General features: G+C 47.4%; 1 protein-coding gene across 1 annotated transcript in view; it reads left to right on the forward strand.

Moving 5' to 3' along the window:
- Positions 1-17,379: 17,379 nt before the first annotated feature.
- Positions 17,380-18,982, forward strand: part of LOC111149750 (E2F transcription factor 8) — a 16,576-nt gene continuing 14,973 nt past the window's right edge. The window contains exons 1-2 of the mRNA XM_022506996.1: positions 17,380-17,537; positions 17,873-18,000. Coding sequence (XP_022362704.1) covers positions 17,986-18,000 — 15 coding nt within the window. The 5' untranslated portion in view covers positions 17,380-17,537; positions 17,873-17,985. The remainder of the gene's footprint in view (positions 17,538-17,872; positions 18,001-18,982) is intronic.

Here is an 18,982-nt window from a genome sequence, read left to right on the forward strand (position 1 = left end):
ACTTGCAGCATTTCTACTTGTCTCACACAGCCTGGTAAAACACTTCAGTCCAGACCGGACTCTAGAATAGCTCTGCATTACCCCCCAAAGAGTTGGGTATTCCTGACTTTCTAGGTGGTCTGGGGACTGGTGTTGAGGCTCCATGAGAAAAGTTCATAATCTCTTTCACCTGCAGGGAACTGGATAATTTCACAAATCAACCTTCCATTGATTTGACCCCTTAAAGTTCTGGGAGGTGGGGGTTAGTTTTCTGACCCCCTCTTCCACCCCCACCTTGTCTTCAGATAAGAAAACCTACTTTTCCCTCTGGCCAGGACACCCCTTCCCTGGGCTCCTCACCAGGCTGACTCCTCGTCAGCCTTGGGGTCTCTACTCAGCACCACTTCCTCAGAATGGCCCTCCCCGACCACCTCATCCCGATAGCACCTCTGACTCTTCTGGTCACCATGCCCTGTTTCACTCCATCACCATCGAAAATTGTCTCTTTGTCTATTTACCAGTTTTTCTCTTCCCTTTTTATAAGACCAAGTCCAGAAGGGCACAAACCTCTCAGTTCATTGACTTTCTCCCCGGTACCTGGCAGAGTCAGGCTCCCTGAAGGATTTGTTGAATGAAAGCAGTAAGAGCACAGAACCACAGAGTGGTAAAAGATAGCTTACCTCAGGTCAAAATCAAGTACGTGCAGGAGCTGGAAATCAAATCCAGTCAGCGATTCCCCAGATAATGTTTATGTGTCTCCTTCTCTGAGTTGGGCTCAGGGCTGAAGCTGGGCCCTAGGGGGCTGGTGGTGGGAGAGAGAGGCCAGCTCCCATCCTGCTGGGGGCTTACAGATCCAGTGCCAAACCTAGGGGCTCCTCTCTGCGTTTCTGGCTCTTTCTGGTCTCTTCCATTTGTATGTACTCTTCTGCCTACGATGAACAGTTTCTCACAAACAACTGTGTTATCTTGTAAGTAGGGATTATTATTACAGCTCTTTCTAGGGTTGCCAGTTAAAACACAGTTCTATTTGAATTGCAAATGAACAATGAGCAATTCTTCAGGATCCGTGTGTCTCATGCAATACTCAGGACATATTTATATTGAGAAATTATTCGTCGTTATCTGAAATTTAAATTTAACTAGATGCTCTGAGTTTTTTCTTTCTTTTTTTCTTTTTAGTCTGGTAATGCTACACATTTATAGACAAGGAGACTGGGGCTCAGTGAGAGCACGCTGACTTAAAAAACTTGTCCCTGGGGCACACCACCAGTAGGAGAGTCACCACCAGCCTGTCCAAAATTGGCTGACTCCTCATTCTCTCTCAAAGACCCTGTGCTTCTGTGGCCAAGCCAGCTCCTGCTGTCCAAATCAACGTACTCTGAAGATCAGCTTGAGGTTGAAATACCTCCTTCACCTCCAGTAAAAAAAGCAGTTTTCATGTCTGTATTTGATTATTTTTAGTGAATCTTTTCTGATTATAGAAACATGCCTGTAATACATTCACACGATGGAATACTATACCTCAGTGAAAAAGAACAGGTTTCTGCTACACACAACCACCCAATTAGTGAGTTTGGGGGTATTTACACACATTGACTTAAATAAATGATATTGAACAGGAGTCCAGATAGAGAGGAGATCCTGTCTAACTCCATAAAAATGAAGTCCCAAAATAGGCAAAACCAACCTGTGGGGACAGAATAATGATTCCTGGGGGGGATTGAGGGTGACTAAGAAGAGACATGAGGGGACTTCCTGGGGTTTTGGTAATGCAGAAGGTTACACACATGTATAAATACATGAATCCAAACTGTTTGGTTGAGATTTGCACACTTTCCCATTTGTATGTTATATGTCCATGAAAAACTAAAAAAGTAATAATAATACATGCTCACTGTTAAAAATGAATTAAGCATGGACAAATCTAAAAGAAAAAAAGAAGTCTGTATGTACCACTGGGAGACTGCACAAGCAACATCTTAAAGTGTATCCGTCCAGATATTTTCCCAGCAGCATTAAATTTTGACGAGCATTTCTTACAAAAGGACTTCAGGATCTACTACCAATCACCAGAGATGCTAATTTATTTAGGAGTCTAAATTTCTGGACAAGTCTTTCACTTACCCAGAAAGCCCTGACACAACTAGATTTAATTTGAACATTTTTAGAAGAGCATGGAACAATTAACATCAAATAAATGGAATTAAAATCAAATTGAACACAGTCTTTCAATGATACGACTTAGAATTTGATTTTAAGTACAGTAATGAATATAAAATGAAAGCGTGAAGGCGGAAAAGAGCTCAGGGGGCCTCCTGGGACCCAGAGTGCCACCTGCCGGTCATGGTCTGCAATGACATCCCACCATCCTCTCAGGTGAAAGCATGGTCTCCCTATTTATAAGCCCCAAATTTCACTCCCCCTTTTCTTGTATAAGTTTGTACCTGTCCCAAGAGTTTCCCAGAAATCTTTGCTTTCCTGATGTATTTCACATCTCCTAAAACAGAGGAGTAAGTTAATAAATGTTTGTTAAAGAATGAATAAAAGTATGGATGAATGGACGGATGGACAGACAAAAGAACAGATGGGCGTTCTTGAGCGTCATTGTGAAACAAGAGAGTAATCTCTGCCTTACCCATCTCTTTGTTTTGTTTTTAATAAAAATGATGATTTGATATCCCAAAATACAGTAAAATGATTAGTAGCCAAACTAATACACATCTTCACATAGTTACCTTTTAGTGATGAGAGCACCTGCATTCCACTCTCTTAGCGTATTTCCATCTCCACATTAGGGATCTAGAGACAGTCATCCTTCATTACTGCAACTTTGCACTCTTTGACCAACATTTCCCCCATCTCCCAGCACCCGTGAACCATGGTTCTCCAACGCAGCTTCTATATGTTTGACTTCTTTAGATTCCATATTTAAGCGAGAGCATGCAGGGTTTTTCGTTCTTTCTTTCTTCATGATCTTTCTTGGGAAAGAGGATAACCACTGGGTGAGACCAGATGAATGTGAGGGATTATTATGACACCCAACAGCAGGGGGTGGAGGAGTCAAATGGTGACCAGGGTAAGGGTGAGGCTGTAGAAACAGGCACCATGTAAATAACAGGAAACAAATATATGTGAAACGTCTTGAGCCCGACACTTAATAGGCATCTGACAGGTGTCACCTCTTTCCCTTTTCCTCTTCCTCCTTTGCAGGCTGGCTCACAAATCCTTTCTGCAGGACCCGGTGAACTAAGGATGGAGATTTGTCCTCTCCTGGGCTCACTCACAGGTGAGGTGATGTTTGAGGTCTGTCTGGTACCAGTTCTGAAACAGGCCAGGGTCCCCATGCTTGCAGGTGTGAGCTGGCCTGTCAAAGCCCTCCTGAGTTAGGAAAGGTGGGTCCTGAGACACTGCTGTCCAGCCGTCTGATAGCGAGGTGCCCATCTGAGCGTGTCTACTTTTTTTTTTTTTTTTTTTTTTTGACAGACAGAGAGATCACAAGTAGGCAGAGAGGCAGGAAGAGAGAGAGAGAGGAGGAAGCAGGCTCCCCGCTGAGCAGAGAGCCCGATGCGGGGCTCGATCCCAGGATCCCGGGATCATGACCTGAGCCGAAGGCAGAGGCTTTAACCCACTGAGCCACCCAGGCGCCCCTGAGCGTGTCTACTTTTGACAGCCCCTGACAAGCGTCACGCTGGTCCTGTTTTTAGATGCCGCACAGTGGGTCTCTGGCCTGCAGCGGAAAGAGTGTGGACAAGGGGTCAGAAGGCTGGGCTCTGCGACTCACTAGCTAGGTGACCGTGAGCACACTGGGTTGGCTTTGCCAGGATAAAAGGATATAAGCCTCATTAGGACAGTGTAGTGAGATGATGCCTGGGAAAACACTATGTAGAAGGGTGTGGCTGTTAATAAAACCCCAAATGAACATTATACCCCTGATGTGACCTGAGTGAGCTCAGAAACTACGGGAACCGTCGCCTGCTTTGGTCTGGACCCAGCTTCCCTTTATGGAATTGCTTCCATTTTAGCAGTTACATCACCATCTTAATCACGTGGAGCTTCTGGCCCACCAAGACCTGCTGGCTTCTTAAAATCTGGGCTGCACCCCATAGACCACCCTTCATTTGGGCAACCGACCTTTCGAAACTAAATGGAGACTTTGTGCTCCATTTCCCTGGGTAACCTTGATCTTGTTGCTCTGGCCCATCTATACAGGCTGTTAAAATGTTTTTCATAGTACTTTGGCAATTCCATACGTTCTCTCTCCCTGCCAATTTGATGATAGCCACACATTTCAACAGTGTACAATCTGGGCATTCGTTCATTCAATATACATTCACTGAGCACCCACTATTGCCTAGACACTGTAGCAGGAGCTGGGAGACACAAGGGGTCTATCTGACAAAGGGTGGCAGGCACCAGGGTAGTAATCGCAGTGCTGTGGCTGCTGGGGGCTCAGAGAGTGGGGCATTCCCAGTGCTACCAGTAGCAGTGGGAAGGTTTCCCAGTTCAGAAGATGTGGCAGTGGTCAGTGGCCATTCTCCTTTTTTTTTTTTTTTAATATTTTACTTATTTATTTGAGAGAGAGCATAAGCAGAGGGGGCGAGATAGAGGGAAAGGGAGAAGCAGACTCCCTGCCGAGCAAGGAGCCCGATGAAAGACTCGATCCCAGTACCCTGGGATCACGACTTGAGCCCAAGGCAGACACCCAGCTGATGGAGCCACCCAGGCACCCTTTCTTCTTCTTTCTGAGCACACCCCTGGACTCTGCTTTCCAGCCCTGATAATTCTTGGTGCTCCCACAGGAATGAACAGATCTTTCTTCCTGGGCAGGTGAGAACAGGCAGTCCACTGTGATGAGTCCCTCATGATTTCCTCTACCTTCCCAGCAAAGAAACTGCAGGTAGCAATGGCCTCCTCTTAGCTTTCTAACCTCCCCACCCCATCTCCCCGCCAGTGCACACGCTCATTCTGCAAATATTGGCAGATTGCCCACTTTGGACCAGAACCGTGCTGGGTTCCACGGCGTTCTCTTAAATCCTCTCTCAGTTCAGAATCTCCACGATGGGGAGCAGAGTGACCCTTCTCCACAGGGAGAGCCTTTTCTGTAGCCCTTTCATCCCAGCCAAGATGAAGATCTGAGTCTCTGAATCCCTACCCCCCTGGCTTAGCGCTCCCAGGCAGTGTGTAAAGGTGCCAAGGAAGGGAGGTGTGAGGTGACACTGCACACCTTATCGTCTTGGTCCCTTCCTTAGCAGAGTGCTGTGATGAGAAAAACCTGAACTCTGAGTAAAGAGACACAGACTTGCGTCCCACACCCGCCACCAATCGATGCTGTAACTTTAGGTACAGCCCATAGAGCCAGCTTCGTAGACCAGACCTTTGGGTCCCCATTCATCTCGAGTATTTTGATGCTTTCTATGCTAATCCCTAATTCCTGGATGGATCTTCCACTCTCTTCTTGTCTAGCTTTATAGAGGAATAAAAAAGTCTTACAAAAAAGAGGCAGAAGGAAGGGAAAGGAGGTTAGCCAGCCTTCCTTACAACGAAACCCGTGCTGGCGATAAGCAGCCAGGGGTAAAAAACAATCGCGAAAGGCTGTAACCTCAGAATATCCCCAGAGTCTTCCTTCCCAGAAACTTGATTTCTTTTAGGCCTGGCCTCATCTTGACCAGACTCATGTTCCATGCTAATTGTCAAGACAGGCTCAAATTATTCATGGAATTTCTCCGCTGGAATGGTTTGGGGGCTCTCCTTTGCAGATGCATTCCTCCTTCCCTGCCTTCAAGCCTTCCTAGGACCGAGCTAGCTGGACAGGAGTCCCTTCACGTTCTCGGGTCTCGTTTCCTCAACTGTAAGCCAGGAAGGTGGATCCTCCCAGCTCTCGAAGGTCTTGGTGCTGTCATGACAGGTGCCTCAGCCGGCGAGTTCACATGCAGCTCCCCACCCGCAGCAAACCGCGGAGACACACACATACGTATGCAGAAAGGATGCCATCCGCCGATTAAATGCAAAAGGAGTTATGCGATTAGCAAAGGACGTGGATCACACAGGTGAGTCTAACTGCAGCACCTGTGAACGTTCTCTAAATTAGATAAATATGGGCTTCCAGTCACTCTGGTACACAGACTGAACGGTAAAGTTGAGCAAAGTATAGAAGTTGATTATGAGATAAGAGTGATAAACACAGGCGATGTACATGAGACCAATCAAGATTATTAGCCAAGTCATCATCTCACGCCTAAGGTGGCGTGTTCTAGAAGCCCCGGGCCCTATAGTTGACAACCGTGTAATGAAGTTACCATGTGTCCCAAAACACGAAACATTCCTTCATTTTTACATCGCACCTGTCACCTGGGGAACTCCAGCACCTGGGGCTGGTGATATTGGCTCGTCAACTGGCCCGGTGCCCGTTGCTGAAGTGGGCAAGACTTCGCGTACTGACCTAGAAAAGGAAGCCTGGGTCCTACCATTCTCAGACTCTCCTGAACCTGTCACCCATGATAAATCTTTAAGTCCGTGAGGTAGCTCCTGCATCAGAACCATCCACGGAGAGTGACATGGTGAGAATCTAGGTTCTGGAGACAAACTCTGTGAATTTGAATCCTGTTCTATCATTAATTCTTTGACAAATCAGTTGAACTCATTGGGCCCTGGTTTCCCCATCTCTGTCAAGGGGATGATAGTATCACCTATCTTTTGGGGTACATGGAAGGAGTAAAGGAATTACTATCTGTAAAAGTATTAAGAACACTGTATGGTACATAGTACACACCCAAAAAGTGGCTTATTTCTTCCCATTTAGTTTTCCCTCTTCATTAATTCATTTATTCAGCCAAGTAAGGGCCCACTATGTACAAGGCACCATGCTAATGACAATGTCCATAGTGGGGAACACACGCACACACACACGCACGCACGCAAACGTCCCACCATCACACTGGGATTAGAGAGGAAGTGTTACATGTGACGGGTTCTACTTACGTGTTTACAAAATGCTCCAGGGTGCGTTACTCCTTCAAGGCAACCGGAGAAGTCTTCATTGAAGACAGGCCAGGATGAGATTTTAACAGAGGGGAAACAGAGTAGAAAGATGTGTAACAGGGATGCCTGGGCGGCTCAGTGGGTTAAGCCTCTGCCTTCGGCTCAGGTCATGATCCCAGGGTCCTGGGATCGAGCCCCGCTTCGGGCTCCTTGCTCAGCAGGGAGCCTGCTTCTCCCTCTGCCTGCTCTGCCTGTTCTGCCTGCAGTTCTCCATGCTTCTGCTATCTCTCTGACAAATAAATAAATAAAATCTTAAAAAAAAATATGTGTAACATTCTAGGCAGAAGGTGCAAAGATGCTTAGTCAGAGGATCCAAGGCAGGGGCACCTGGGTGGCACAGTCAATAGGGCCTCCGACTCTCGGTTTCAGCTCAGGTCATGATCTCAGGGTGGTGGGATGGAGCCTTGCCTCAGCTCCACACTCAGTGTGGAGTCTGCTTGGGATTTCCCTCTGCCTCTACCCCTCCTGCTCTTGCTGTCTGGGTGGGAGGGATGGGGTGGCTGAGTGATAGACATTGGGGAGGATGTGTGTTGTGGTGAACGCTGTATATTGTGTAAGACTGATGACTCACAGACCTCTATCCCAGAAACAAATAATACATGATATGTTAATTTTTAAAAAAAAAAAAAGGAAAGCATGTTTATGGAGAGGATAAATGACAAGTAGGTATTAGATTATAAAAACCAAAATTTGAAAAAAAACTGTGAATATGAATAGAAAAAACATTGGAAGAAAATATGTCGTGACAGTCATAGGTGATATTTTATATCTGTATCAATATATCTATATTTGTGTTTTTATATAAAATACATAAATAAATCTTTAAAAAAAGATAACACTAAAAAAAAAAAAAAGATCCAAGGCAACATCAAGTTATTGCCAGAAGTGAAGGGTGAAGTTGGAAATCAGTTTTGCAGTCATTTGTGGCTGGGGGTGGGAAGTAGAGGGGTGGGTCTCAATTTCAAGCCCTGAGTATTAATTTTATCCTGTAAGCCACAGAAATCCCTGGAACATTTCAAATGACACATTTTAAGACAAAGAGGGGTTAAAGGTAGAGGACTGTGGCAGGTGAGCAAAAAGGATAAACAAGGAAAAAACTAGTAACAATGTGAGCTAGGATGCTACTGCAGAGGTCCAAGCATGCTGTAACGGGGGTGAGAATGAAAAGAAAGGCAAGGGACATTGGTAAAGACAAATGACAGGACTCAGTGACCTATGAGCTCACTCAGAGAGGATGTACAGAGCAAGGATAAAGAGGAGGAGGAGATGATGTTATGGTTTTGAATGTGAGTAGCATGGACAGAATAGGAGGCTTGCTGGTCAGCAAAAGATTCTGATTTCCAGTTGCACAGAGCAGAAGTTCAGAACATGGGCTTAAGAGCAGAATAGTTAAGGATACCTGCTATGCTATTTGCTAGCTGCGTTATTCTCAGCCTGTTTTAACCTCCCAGAGCTTTTCTCATTTGCAAAATAGGGATAAAAACAACATACTTCTCATGGATGTGAAGATTAAGAAAGAGAATAATGTGATGAAAACGTCAAGCACCTGCAAAGTACCCGCCCGAAGAGAGCACAAAGTCAATGCCAAACGGAAGAATGCCAGGGCCCCCAGAGGATACAAAAGTAGTTAATGATACTCTGCACTCGAATTCTCCTGAACAAATATTCACGTTTTGATGATTTGGAAGCTCTTTCCAGATCTGGCAGAACCACCACCATCACAATGTACTGTCACTGGGTTAAAGCCCCGAAAGCACCAGTTGGCACATGCTTGGGTCGGGTTAAAAACAAACCAGCTCAGTGTACGGCTTTGGAGCCACAGGGAGAAAGAGGAAGGAGCAGAGAGGAAGAATCCTTGCTAATGGAACTGGACCATGAATTTGGGTAAATTCCTCCCTTATTCTCATCAAGGACCCCATCGTTTTCTTTCTCACGCCTCTCGGGCAACACCAGCTTCCACAAACCTTTCCTGATTTCCTGTGACAGACGTGGTGGTGAAGATCCCAGGGGCTGCTGACCAGTCAGCTGTGGTGTGTGAACTTCAAAGGCCCTATTGACACAGCTGCAGGCCCCTGGGCCAGGGGCCGGCGGGGGCGGGGGCGGGGGCGGGGGCAGGCCTGTCTGAAATGCTTGAGCCATACCTCGAGAGCAGCAAAACGGCAAAGGGACCCATAAACCATCCCCAGTTCTCAGAGGGAGCGCTGTTATTTAGGCAACAAAAAGTCACCATGCCAAAGCATCCTGGTTCTGTCAAACGGCCCCCTGGAGTTTGGAAATTACAGGCCTAAATGTAGGTCTAATCCATTTTCTCTCACTGCAGAGCTCTGCTCACAGCTAATGTCTTACTACAAGCAAAACTGCCCTTCAGCCAAAGCTGTGAAGTTTTCAAAAGTACCGGGACCCTCTGTTTAAAAAAATAACAAAACAAGGGGCACCTGGGTGGCTCAGTGGGTTAAAGCCTCTGCCTTCAGCTCAGGTCATGATCCCAGGGTCCTGGGATCAAGGCCTGCATCAGGCTCTCTGCTCGGTGGGGAGCCTGCTTCCCTTCCTCTCTCTCTCTGCCTGCCTCTCTGCCTACTTGTGATCTCTGTCTGTCAAATGAATAAATAAAATCTTTTAAAAAAAAAATCTTTAAAAAAATAACAAAAAGAGAGCAAGCCGTGAAGCAGTCTGTTGGTCTACCTGTTGGATCTCAAAGCCTGTGCCTCTTCCAGTTTCCAAGGGGGACTCAGCGTCAGCATTAAATCATACCATGTAATCTTCCATGGAAGATTCATACCTTGGAAGATTCAAGGAAGCAAGTCTGCCACCACCACCCCCCCAAACCCCCAAATCACAGGGGAGATGCCTACAGCCCAGGAATTCTGTGGCATGTCTATGATCACATAACACGTGACGGTTCCTATGGTGGAAATCCATAAGCTAGCAAGATATTGGATCCTATTAAAAAGACGATTTCCTTATAATCAAATAAAAATTAATGTTTTCAAACATTTTTTTGTTTTACATTTGTTGACTCCGTTGGTCCCACACCATCAATGAAGTCTTTATGTCACTGGCATTTCCAGCCCCTTTCACAGAAAAGGAGTCTGAGGTTCAGAGAGGTACATGGCTTGCCCTAGGTCACAGAGCTGGTAGGTACCACAGCCAGGGCTAGAACCAGAGTCCCCAGGTTCTAAGCCAGTCAGCCAGTATTAACCAAATCCAGTTCTATGCCCCAGGCCATGCTTAGAGAAATTAGGATGTATATGTGCTGGGAGAAGAGATACAGACAGCAGAAAACAGGAGAGGACATATGTACTAATAGAGCCAAAAAACTAGACAAGAAACCTTAAATTATGACGCACTTACTAACTCTACTAAGAGATAAGAGTATGTTATCTTAGAGGATTTTTTCTCGTTCAATATATTTTTCTCAAGCATTCTATAAATTAAGTCCAAAAAAGAGCTAAGGCAGACCGCGGGTTGCAGGTTTCCAAAGACCTGCCCCCACAGCTAAGCACTGAGCACAGCTGCCCTGTAGCAGGGGGTGGAGGGAGGCAGCAGAAGGGGACAGAGGATAAAGACCCAGGCAGTCAGGAGGTATGATTTCCTGCCCCAACGGTCTGCCTCCTGGGAATCTCTTTCCCCAGAGTGATTACAACCAGAAAAAATAAAAACAAAAATGAGTATTGATTTGTCTGGGTTATAACAATGTATAGTAAATAGTACTTAGTACTTACCCTAATGTGCGAATGTCATGCTCAGTCCTTTACGTCCATTATCCCATCTCACCCCCACGGCAACCCTTCTAGCTGGGTATTTTGATCCTTATTTCAGTGAGGAGGAGAATGTAGGGCTTAGAGAGGGTAAGTAATTCACCTAAGGTCACACAGATATCATGATGAGATGACTTTGAACCAAGGCCTATTTCCCTCCAAAGGCCTGACTTGTATCCACATCCTATCCTTGTTCCAAGAAGATAACGGACTAGAAGATGACTCTCCTTCTCCCTTCTCCAAACCCTGAGTTCCTGAGTTTCCCTCAGAGGCGACCATCTAGGATATGACACAGATAGGACATTTTCACAATGACATCAAGATAACGAATACCTAAAAATTTTGGTTAACCAGTATCTTTCCCTTCTTTAATTTAAAAAAAAAGGATCATTTTGCATTATTCAAACCAATTTAAAAACAATTCTCATTTCAGAGATTGAGTTAGGAATGAAGCTTAGCACTGTTTAAAAAGCACATGTAAAACTATCCGTTTTGTGGGCAGATTCTAATGCAATTACTGCAACCGATTTCCACACTGAAAAATACTGTGAGTTTTTATTGAGCATTTGCAGTTAAAGCTGAGAAGGGAGCTATCTCTTTCTTTTCAGAAGATCCTAAGTATTTTGCCAGCAAAATGAATTACGTATGTCTTAAATAATCTCTGTACTGTGTGATAAAGCTGCACAGTGGGTAACGGAATTCTACCACAGTATCATGGGCTACATTAGGTCAAACCAGATCCTGGAAACCAGGAGCTTACGGGGAACTCCCAAGTGACAAGGAAGCAGAAGACACCTGCTAGGGGAAGAAGTGGGATGCTGGAGGGCTCGGTGACTGCTTGTAACCCTGGGGGTTGGGGGTTGGGGTGCCCCCCACCCTGGCCTGCCTTGGCTGATCAGGAACCTTCTGTCTTCCGGGCTCCCTGCTCCCAGACACAACAGCGAGCCAGCCAAGGTTTAACTGACTTACTGAAGCGGACCTCAGTGATCATTCCGGGAGGAAGCAGGCCTCTCCTGGAATTCTGCAGCAGCAGTTAGACAGGACCAGAAAAGCAAGCCACTTCTCCAAATGAAGGCCATGTCCCTGGAAAAGAGAAAGGGAGAAAGAAGAGCGGTAAGTGAACTGCGGGCCTTGCTGCTGTGGTTTGAGGGCAGCTACTGTGCCCTGTGGCTGGTGCCCAGTGCTCTCTGGGCTCGGAGCAAGTGACCCATACATGTGGCTGAAAGGAGGAAAGAAAAGAATGTGCATTCTTAGGGAAGAAAGATACCTACAGAAAACTAACTAAATAAGTTCAATAGAAGAAGAACACAGAAAAAAGTCATGTTTGCTAAATTGAGGAGTAGCAGAGAGGTCTCATATATAGGAAAAAAATAAAATAGTAACAACAACAACAATGTAGTAGTAGTAGTCGCTAACACTTCGTGCCAGACACTGTCCTACTGCTTGACTGTAAATTCCAAAAGGGCAAGGACCTTGCCTCTTTCACTCACTTGTACACACAAAGCACCTCATTCAGGGCTTGAGAGTATAGTATTCAGGATACTGTGCTTTAGTAAATGACTAGAGCAAACAGAGTCATGAGTATGGGAGGGGGGTGGAAATACTATTTAGCTAAAGTAAAAAAAATTTTTTTTATTTTATTTTATTTATTTATTTGACAGACATCACAAGTAGGCAGAGAGGCAGGCGGGGCTGGGTGAGGGGGAGCAGGCTCCCCACTGAGCAGAGAGCCCGATGCAGGGCTCCATCCCAGGACCCTGAGATCATGACCTGAGCCGAAGGCAGAGGCTTTAACCCACTGAGCCACCCAGGTGCCCCTAAAGTAAAAAAAATGTTAAAGCGTGATAATTATGAGTTCATTTTTTCCAACACTAAGAACCAACTAGGTGTCAGGCATTGAACTTGGCCCTGATGATAAAGAGGTTAAAGGCAAGGTATCTTCTGGGCTTGGTGAGATGGCACTCAAAACTAGGGCCTTATTCAATGAACCAACATTTATCAAGCCCCTGCTCTGGGCCAGGCACCCAGTTGGGCACCTGGGGGAAAGAGAGATAAGGAAGTCCCCTTCCCTGCCCTCCAGGAACTCACAGAGGTAGAGGAGGTCTGTAACAGGGATAGATGTACAGGGCTGCGATCAAGACAGGACTTGAGAAATCTGCCCTCTGAAGGGGAGCAGAACAGTTACCCTTGATTACCAGACTTCAAACAAAGGGTAATAATTGCTGATCAGGGAGGTTATGGGATTCCTCCACTGATTGGGACTTTTTCATGTAATAAATTCCTGCCCCCAACTCCCAGGAATCTGTAATATATACTTTGTTTTGGGGTGTGTGTGTGTGTGTGTGTGTGTGTGTATATTTTTTTAATGTTCTAGAACCTGGAGGAAGAGGGGTACTTCCAATCTACAAATAAGCACTGAGACTACATGATCCTTAGCTCTATGTCAACTTTAAGATCAGATGATACAGTAATAGAATGAGGACAGAACAATTCAGACTTGAATTCTATAAAAGGGTATTTGGTGTTCAGTTATCCCCAAAGCATTTAAAAAATTTAGATGCCGTAACTGCTCGATACATGGCACCAACTGTTGCTGCTGCAGCTGAGTCCAGGGCTGCAAATATCCATCCAGGGCTCGTTGAGTGAGGTTTCCCAAAGGAAGTCAAGGAGAGCTGAAGGGGACTTCTTACCCAGCCGTCTACCACTGCCAGCAGGCTCCGACCAAATCTAGCTCCACAGTGGGCACAAGCCAGCTCCAGGCTGTCCCACCTCCTGCATCCCTTCCACCCACCCGCCTTAAACCCTGCCCAGATTGGACCCAGCACAATTCATCTGGGGGCAGAGTAATTAACTAGTTAAAAGAACCTGGGAGGACTGAGATCTGGTAGTGAGCAGCTGTGACCTAAGCCAGCACATGGGGATTTGTGCCTTTTTAAGCTCTAGACAGCTGTTTTGCAGTGGCTATGCCAACTCAAGTTGCCAAAAAAGCCCAACGCTTCATTGCCCCACCTGGTGGAATTTGGGAGGTGGGGCAGCAAGACAAAAAAAAAGGTCTAAGAGCCCAAGAGATAGAGCACCTCCCTTTCTAGCCCTGGGCCCGCCTGGTTGGGGGCGGAGAGCTGCTCTTTTCACACCCCTCCCCCCAACACCCCCTGGGAGGCTCTGGTGATGATGAAAAAACAGGATTCCTAAATCCTGAATGTGTCCTTTGAATCTAGACACCTTAGATGACACTCATCTCTCCCCCTTACTTCTTTTCTTTTTTAGTGCTTGACGTATTACACAACACTGCACCCTCCACGTTGCGCAAACCATAAGCGTAAAGTTGAAAAACTGGTCTAACTTCAGTGAGACACAGATTATACTACATGGTGAACCTGAAAAAAAAAATGAATGAATGAATATAACTAGTAAATGGAAAACATGTTGGATGGGAAAGTAACAAAAAAGATTTCAAACCTGTCCCCTCCTCCTTCCTTCTGAGCTATGCAGTAAACATTAAAGTTTTCAGTGGTCTTAGAGCTTCCCTTTATATTTGTGCCAAATTTCACATCAACATGAGACAGTGCCGAGTGGAAATGCCTTACCTTGCTTTTTCATTACGTTTACATAAACGATCTGTTACAACTTTAAAAGTAGTTCACTTCACTCTTAGTAGAGCTACTTTGTTTTTTTTTTTTTTTAGTAGAGCTACTTTTCATCAGTGACTTGGATTTTAATTTTACATGCTTCAATAAGATATGACAATTGTCATTCAAACAAGAATTACTATATCCCACTTTTCCTACTATTTGCTTATGCTGGGGTACCAGGAGGGGTGGAAGCTTACAGACCTGAAGAACATAGCTTTCAGTGGAAAGCCCTTAAGAGTAAACAGATTGGCTTCCAATCTGAGCTCTGCCACTTAGGGACCGTTCTGTTAAAATGCTCTTCTTCACTTTCCTGATCCCTGGTGAACACCTTTGCTGAGTATTAATGAGATGCCCTCTGTGCAGGGTCACCAGAGGTGGGTGCTCCTTGCACTGTTTGCCTTACAGATCCTTGGCACTCAGACACCTGGGGCATCAGTGGCCATATAGAGATGTGAACTCCTGAGTCACCGCCTTTGAACACAGGAGAGCGGGAGCACTCCTATAAGCGCTGGGGATGGGGAGTGGAGAGAGGGGGCAATAATCTGAAACAGATAGTGGCAAAAGCAGAAACAACATCGGCCCCCTTCTGCTGATGCATGTGTAAGCACACCTTTATCCAGAAAAGGTGTACCCGGGCTCAAGAATAACCAGCTGCTTAGTGCTGTCGGTGGTGACTGCTGCCCAATAACCTTCGCTTTAGTTTAAATCTGAGACTTTCTGCACAGAACCCCGAAAGGCGGGCTTTCAGGTAGAAGTGCCCTCCTGAGCAACACCCGCCTGAAGTAGATGCGGCCCGTGCCCCCCCGGCTGGCGGCAAGGGGAGGACAGGGGCACCACAGCCCCTGCGCACCCCAGGATCGCAATCCACTGTTCACAACGCGAGCCCCTGCCCTACGGTAGGTCGCTGCAGCACTGCGACTCCAGGCTCTGGATCACAACATCCCCGCCTTTAAACAACGTTCTCGGGACTATGGGAATGTCCCGCGCTGCAAGTCAGCCCTGGTGATTCACTGACACATGAGTGAGCCTGGGAGATCGTGGACAAGGGCCTTGCCGGAACTTAGAGACGCGAGAATACAAAAGAGGGGGGAAGAACTCACACCAAACCGTCGGGAGATGGGCGCCCTGATCTAGGCGCGGTTGGGCAATACACGCTGTACCGCAACTCCAGCGCAGTTCCCCCAGAAAAGGGGAAACGCTTTAAGGCTGAGAACCGCGGTGCGAGCCAACACCCGCGCACACAATCCAGGCACAGGCAAGGCAGCTCTGCCGCCCTGGGCCTCTGTTTCCCTGTCTACAAAACGAGGGCTTTGGACTAGAGCGTCTCCCAATCCTGCTATTAATCTAGAACTCTACAATATTCCATGCTGAAGCTGTCCGAGGCTCGGAAACCGGAAAAAGAGGGGAAAGCGAGTGAACACGACAAGGGAGGGGAAAGGGAGGAGCGGGTGGGAGATCACGAGAGGGAAGACGACAGTCGCCCGGAGCACGCTTGGCGGGTTTTCAACCTTCCTACACCTCCTCCCACACCTGAGTTCTCACGTCTCGGCCGAGGCCCCACGCCCGTCGAGTTTGGGCACCAGTTAGCCAAGCTTCTCCCTCTGCACACCAGTTTCTAGAAGCCACCGGGCAGGTGGTGGGCAGCACAATGATGCATGCCAGAAATGCAAGGGGGAATGGTCCCGGCTAGGGTCCGGAGGGCAGGTGAGCGGATCCAGAGCTGGGCAGGGAGTGGGACAGCCAGCCTGGGAATCGCAGTGCACCCGCGTCTCAGCCCCCATGCTCCGGGAGGGCCAAACTTCATTCCCCAACTTTAGCAAGGGGAGGGGGTGTTCGGGGAAAAAAAAAAGGAAAAAAAAAAGTTGCTGAACTTTTCCCCCAACTCTGTCGTGGAGGCGGGACCGGAGGGCGGTACCTACACCCTGATTCGCCGCCGCCTCCTATCTGGAGGCTCCGATTGGCGCGCGGGGTCCGGGGCCGGGAAGAGCGGGCGTGGGGGAGGGGAGCGGCCTGCCCAGCCCGCGGGATCCGCTCGCGCCGGGAGCGGGTTAATTTCAAATCCGGGGCTTGGCTGCTCCTAGACGGTCACGCTCCCTCTGCCCGCCCGCCGGCCCGCCAGTCCGGTCCCGGCGTTTCCCTCCGCGGCACCCACCTCGGCGCGGCGTGAGGACCGACTGACGGCCCGACACGCGGGCTCCCGGACCAGAGCGGGGAAGGGGAGCCGAAGAGTCCCCGCTCAGCCCCCGCCGGCTCCAACCGTGAGGTGAACTGACAGGTCAGCGGGACGCAGAGGGATGCGGCGCCCAGCCCGCCAGGCACCGGGAGAGGGCTCGGGAGGGCAGCGGCGGAGACGGCCGTTTCCCGCCTCTCGCTCCGCCGGGGGCCGTGGAGGGAGGAGCTGAGCTCCCGCGCAGAGGGGAGGGGGAGAGCGAGGGGGAGGGGCGGGGATACCGTGGTTCCGGGCGCGGGTTTGCCCGCGCTCAAGCCCCGCGCAGCTAAGGGGCGGTGCCGGCCACGGTCCGACTTTCCGCGCCAAATTTTTAAATCTAAGGCGGAAGGTCCGGACCCGCCCCTGGAGCCGCCAACCAATCGCAGGCCCGCACCCAGCTCTCTGATTGGTTAGGAATCGTTGCCCTGGGAACCGCGGAGATGCTCTCCGGGAACAGCAGGGCTGGTGGCGCGCGGACTGGGCCCTGGGGGAGGGGTAGTTAGCGGGGCGGAGGGGGAAGTGCGCCGGGCGCGGAGCGGGTGGCGGCAGGGGGACTCTACCTGGTTGCTTTACTGAACAAATGCAGACTCTTCGGTAAGATCCAACATCGTGGCGTGAACTGGCCACCCGAACTGAGAGTACACAGGGCTCTGCATCTATAAGAATGTCTTAAAAGAAGAAAAAGTCTTAATCATAAGGCGCTCTTTAAATACCCAGAGTACTTTTGGAGCTTAAGGACTGAATTTGGGAGTTTTCTATCAAGCTATTTCCCGAGACTTTACTGCTGACCCCGTGCACGTGTGTGTCAGGGGAAAAATACAGGCATCTAGATGCAGACTTTTGTCGAGATGCTTGGGGTCGTGTCTGCTCTGCCGGAACCAGGGCTGGGGCGCTGAGTCCCGAGCCCTGACCTGTGAACAGGTGGGTGCTTGTGCTTACGACGGTCCATTTGGTGGGGTCCGGAGAATGGCGCGCCTTCTCTAAAGGTGGGAGAGGACTGTCACTGGAAGTTCTGTGGTTTGCTCTAAGTCTCCTGACAGCAGATCGGTTTGCTAAAGGAATTTATTGGCATTTGATGAAGTTCTCTGCCCAGTAGGGCTATCTCTGGTCGGGAATAAAATGTAAATGTAATTTGTCAATTTTCGTTAGTCTTTGTTTAAGTGGCCTGTGGTGTTCATGAGGGAATATTCAACGGATCTCCTGGTTGTTGTTGTTGTTGTTTTTTTTAACTTTTTCTATTTCCTTTTCTTTTTAAGGAAAATAAACTCTTTACTAGAATTGATTGGACTACTTAAACCATCAGGGTGTTGGGAGAAACTCCAGATTTTTCATTTTTAAAGAAACTCTAAATGTATGAAAAATTTACAGAATGGAGAATGAAAAGGTACCTTTTTAACTTTAGTATTCATCCTCGCAGTTTTAAATGCAATATCCTGATTTAACCCCATGATTTTCCATATCCAATATCTTATTAATGCCACCTCCCTTTTTAGTTAGCTTCTGTAAAAACCTAGAAGGAAGGCAAATTTAATTTTTAAAGAGGTGAAGAGTTTGGCCAGAGGTAAAGTAATCTAAAGTTTTTGATGGTTTGATTTCAAATGGAAGTCTCAAAGAGATAAGCAGAGAGAAAGGTATTTTTGAGAATAATAAAATTTGTTAGCTCCCTTATGATATTTCTAAGAATTCTTGAAGGATTAGAATTCAGAGAAGGTATTTGACATGATTTGAGATCGGATTTCTTTTTAAGATAATTTTCTACCAAATCGGCAGCTTCTTAAACTTGGGGACCACAACACTGGATTTGTGAGCTAGACATTTTGTAAAATAACCAAAGAATTGTCAGTAGGAGTGTCTTGACTGATGTCCAACAGTAGTTGGTTAAAAAATGAAAAATGCAAAGTTCCTCAAAGGTTTAGATATCAGTCAAGTAAGAGAACTGCTATCTTTTCTGATAATCTGAGGCAAAGGACAGCAGCCTTTAGAGAGATGGCATTCTTGGGTAGCCACCTCTCAGGGCATATACTTAAGAGGGTCCCCCTTGTATCCATCATACTGATTTCCATGTAAGAACACCATAGTTGGACTGAGGATATTTGGGGTCAAGTCCTGTGCAACCTCTCTCAGCTGGGGTCTCCTCTTCTGCAGAGGAGGACTACACTGATAATCTGAGGCAAAGGACAGCAGCCTTTAGAGAGATGGCATTCTTGGGTAGCCACCTCTCAGGGCATATACTTAAGAGGGTCCCCCTTGTATCCATCATACTGATTTCCATGTAAGAACACCATAGTTGGACTGAGGATATTTGGGGTCAAGTCCTGTGCAACCTCTCTCAGCTGGGGTCTCCTCTTCTGCAGAGGAGGACTACA

The sequence above is a fragment of the Enhydra lutris genome, unplaced genomic scaffold (assembly GCF_002288905.1).
Source record: "Enhydra lutris kenyoni isolate GAN:26980312 unplaced genomic scaffold, ASM228890v2 scaffoldscaffold22, whole genome shotgun sequence".
In the NCBI taxonomy this organism is placed as follows: Eukaryota; Metazoa; Chordata; class Mammalia; order Carnivora; family Mustelidae; genus Enhydra; species Enhydra lutris.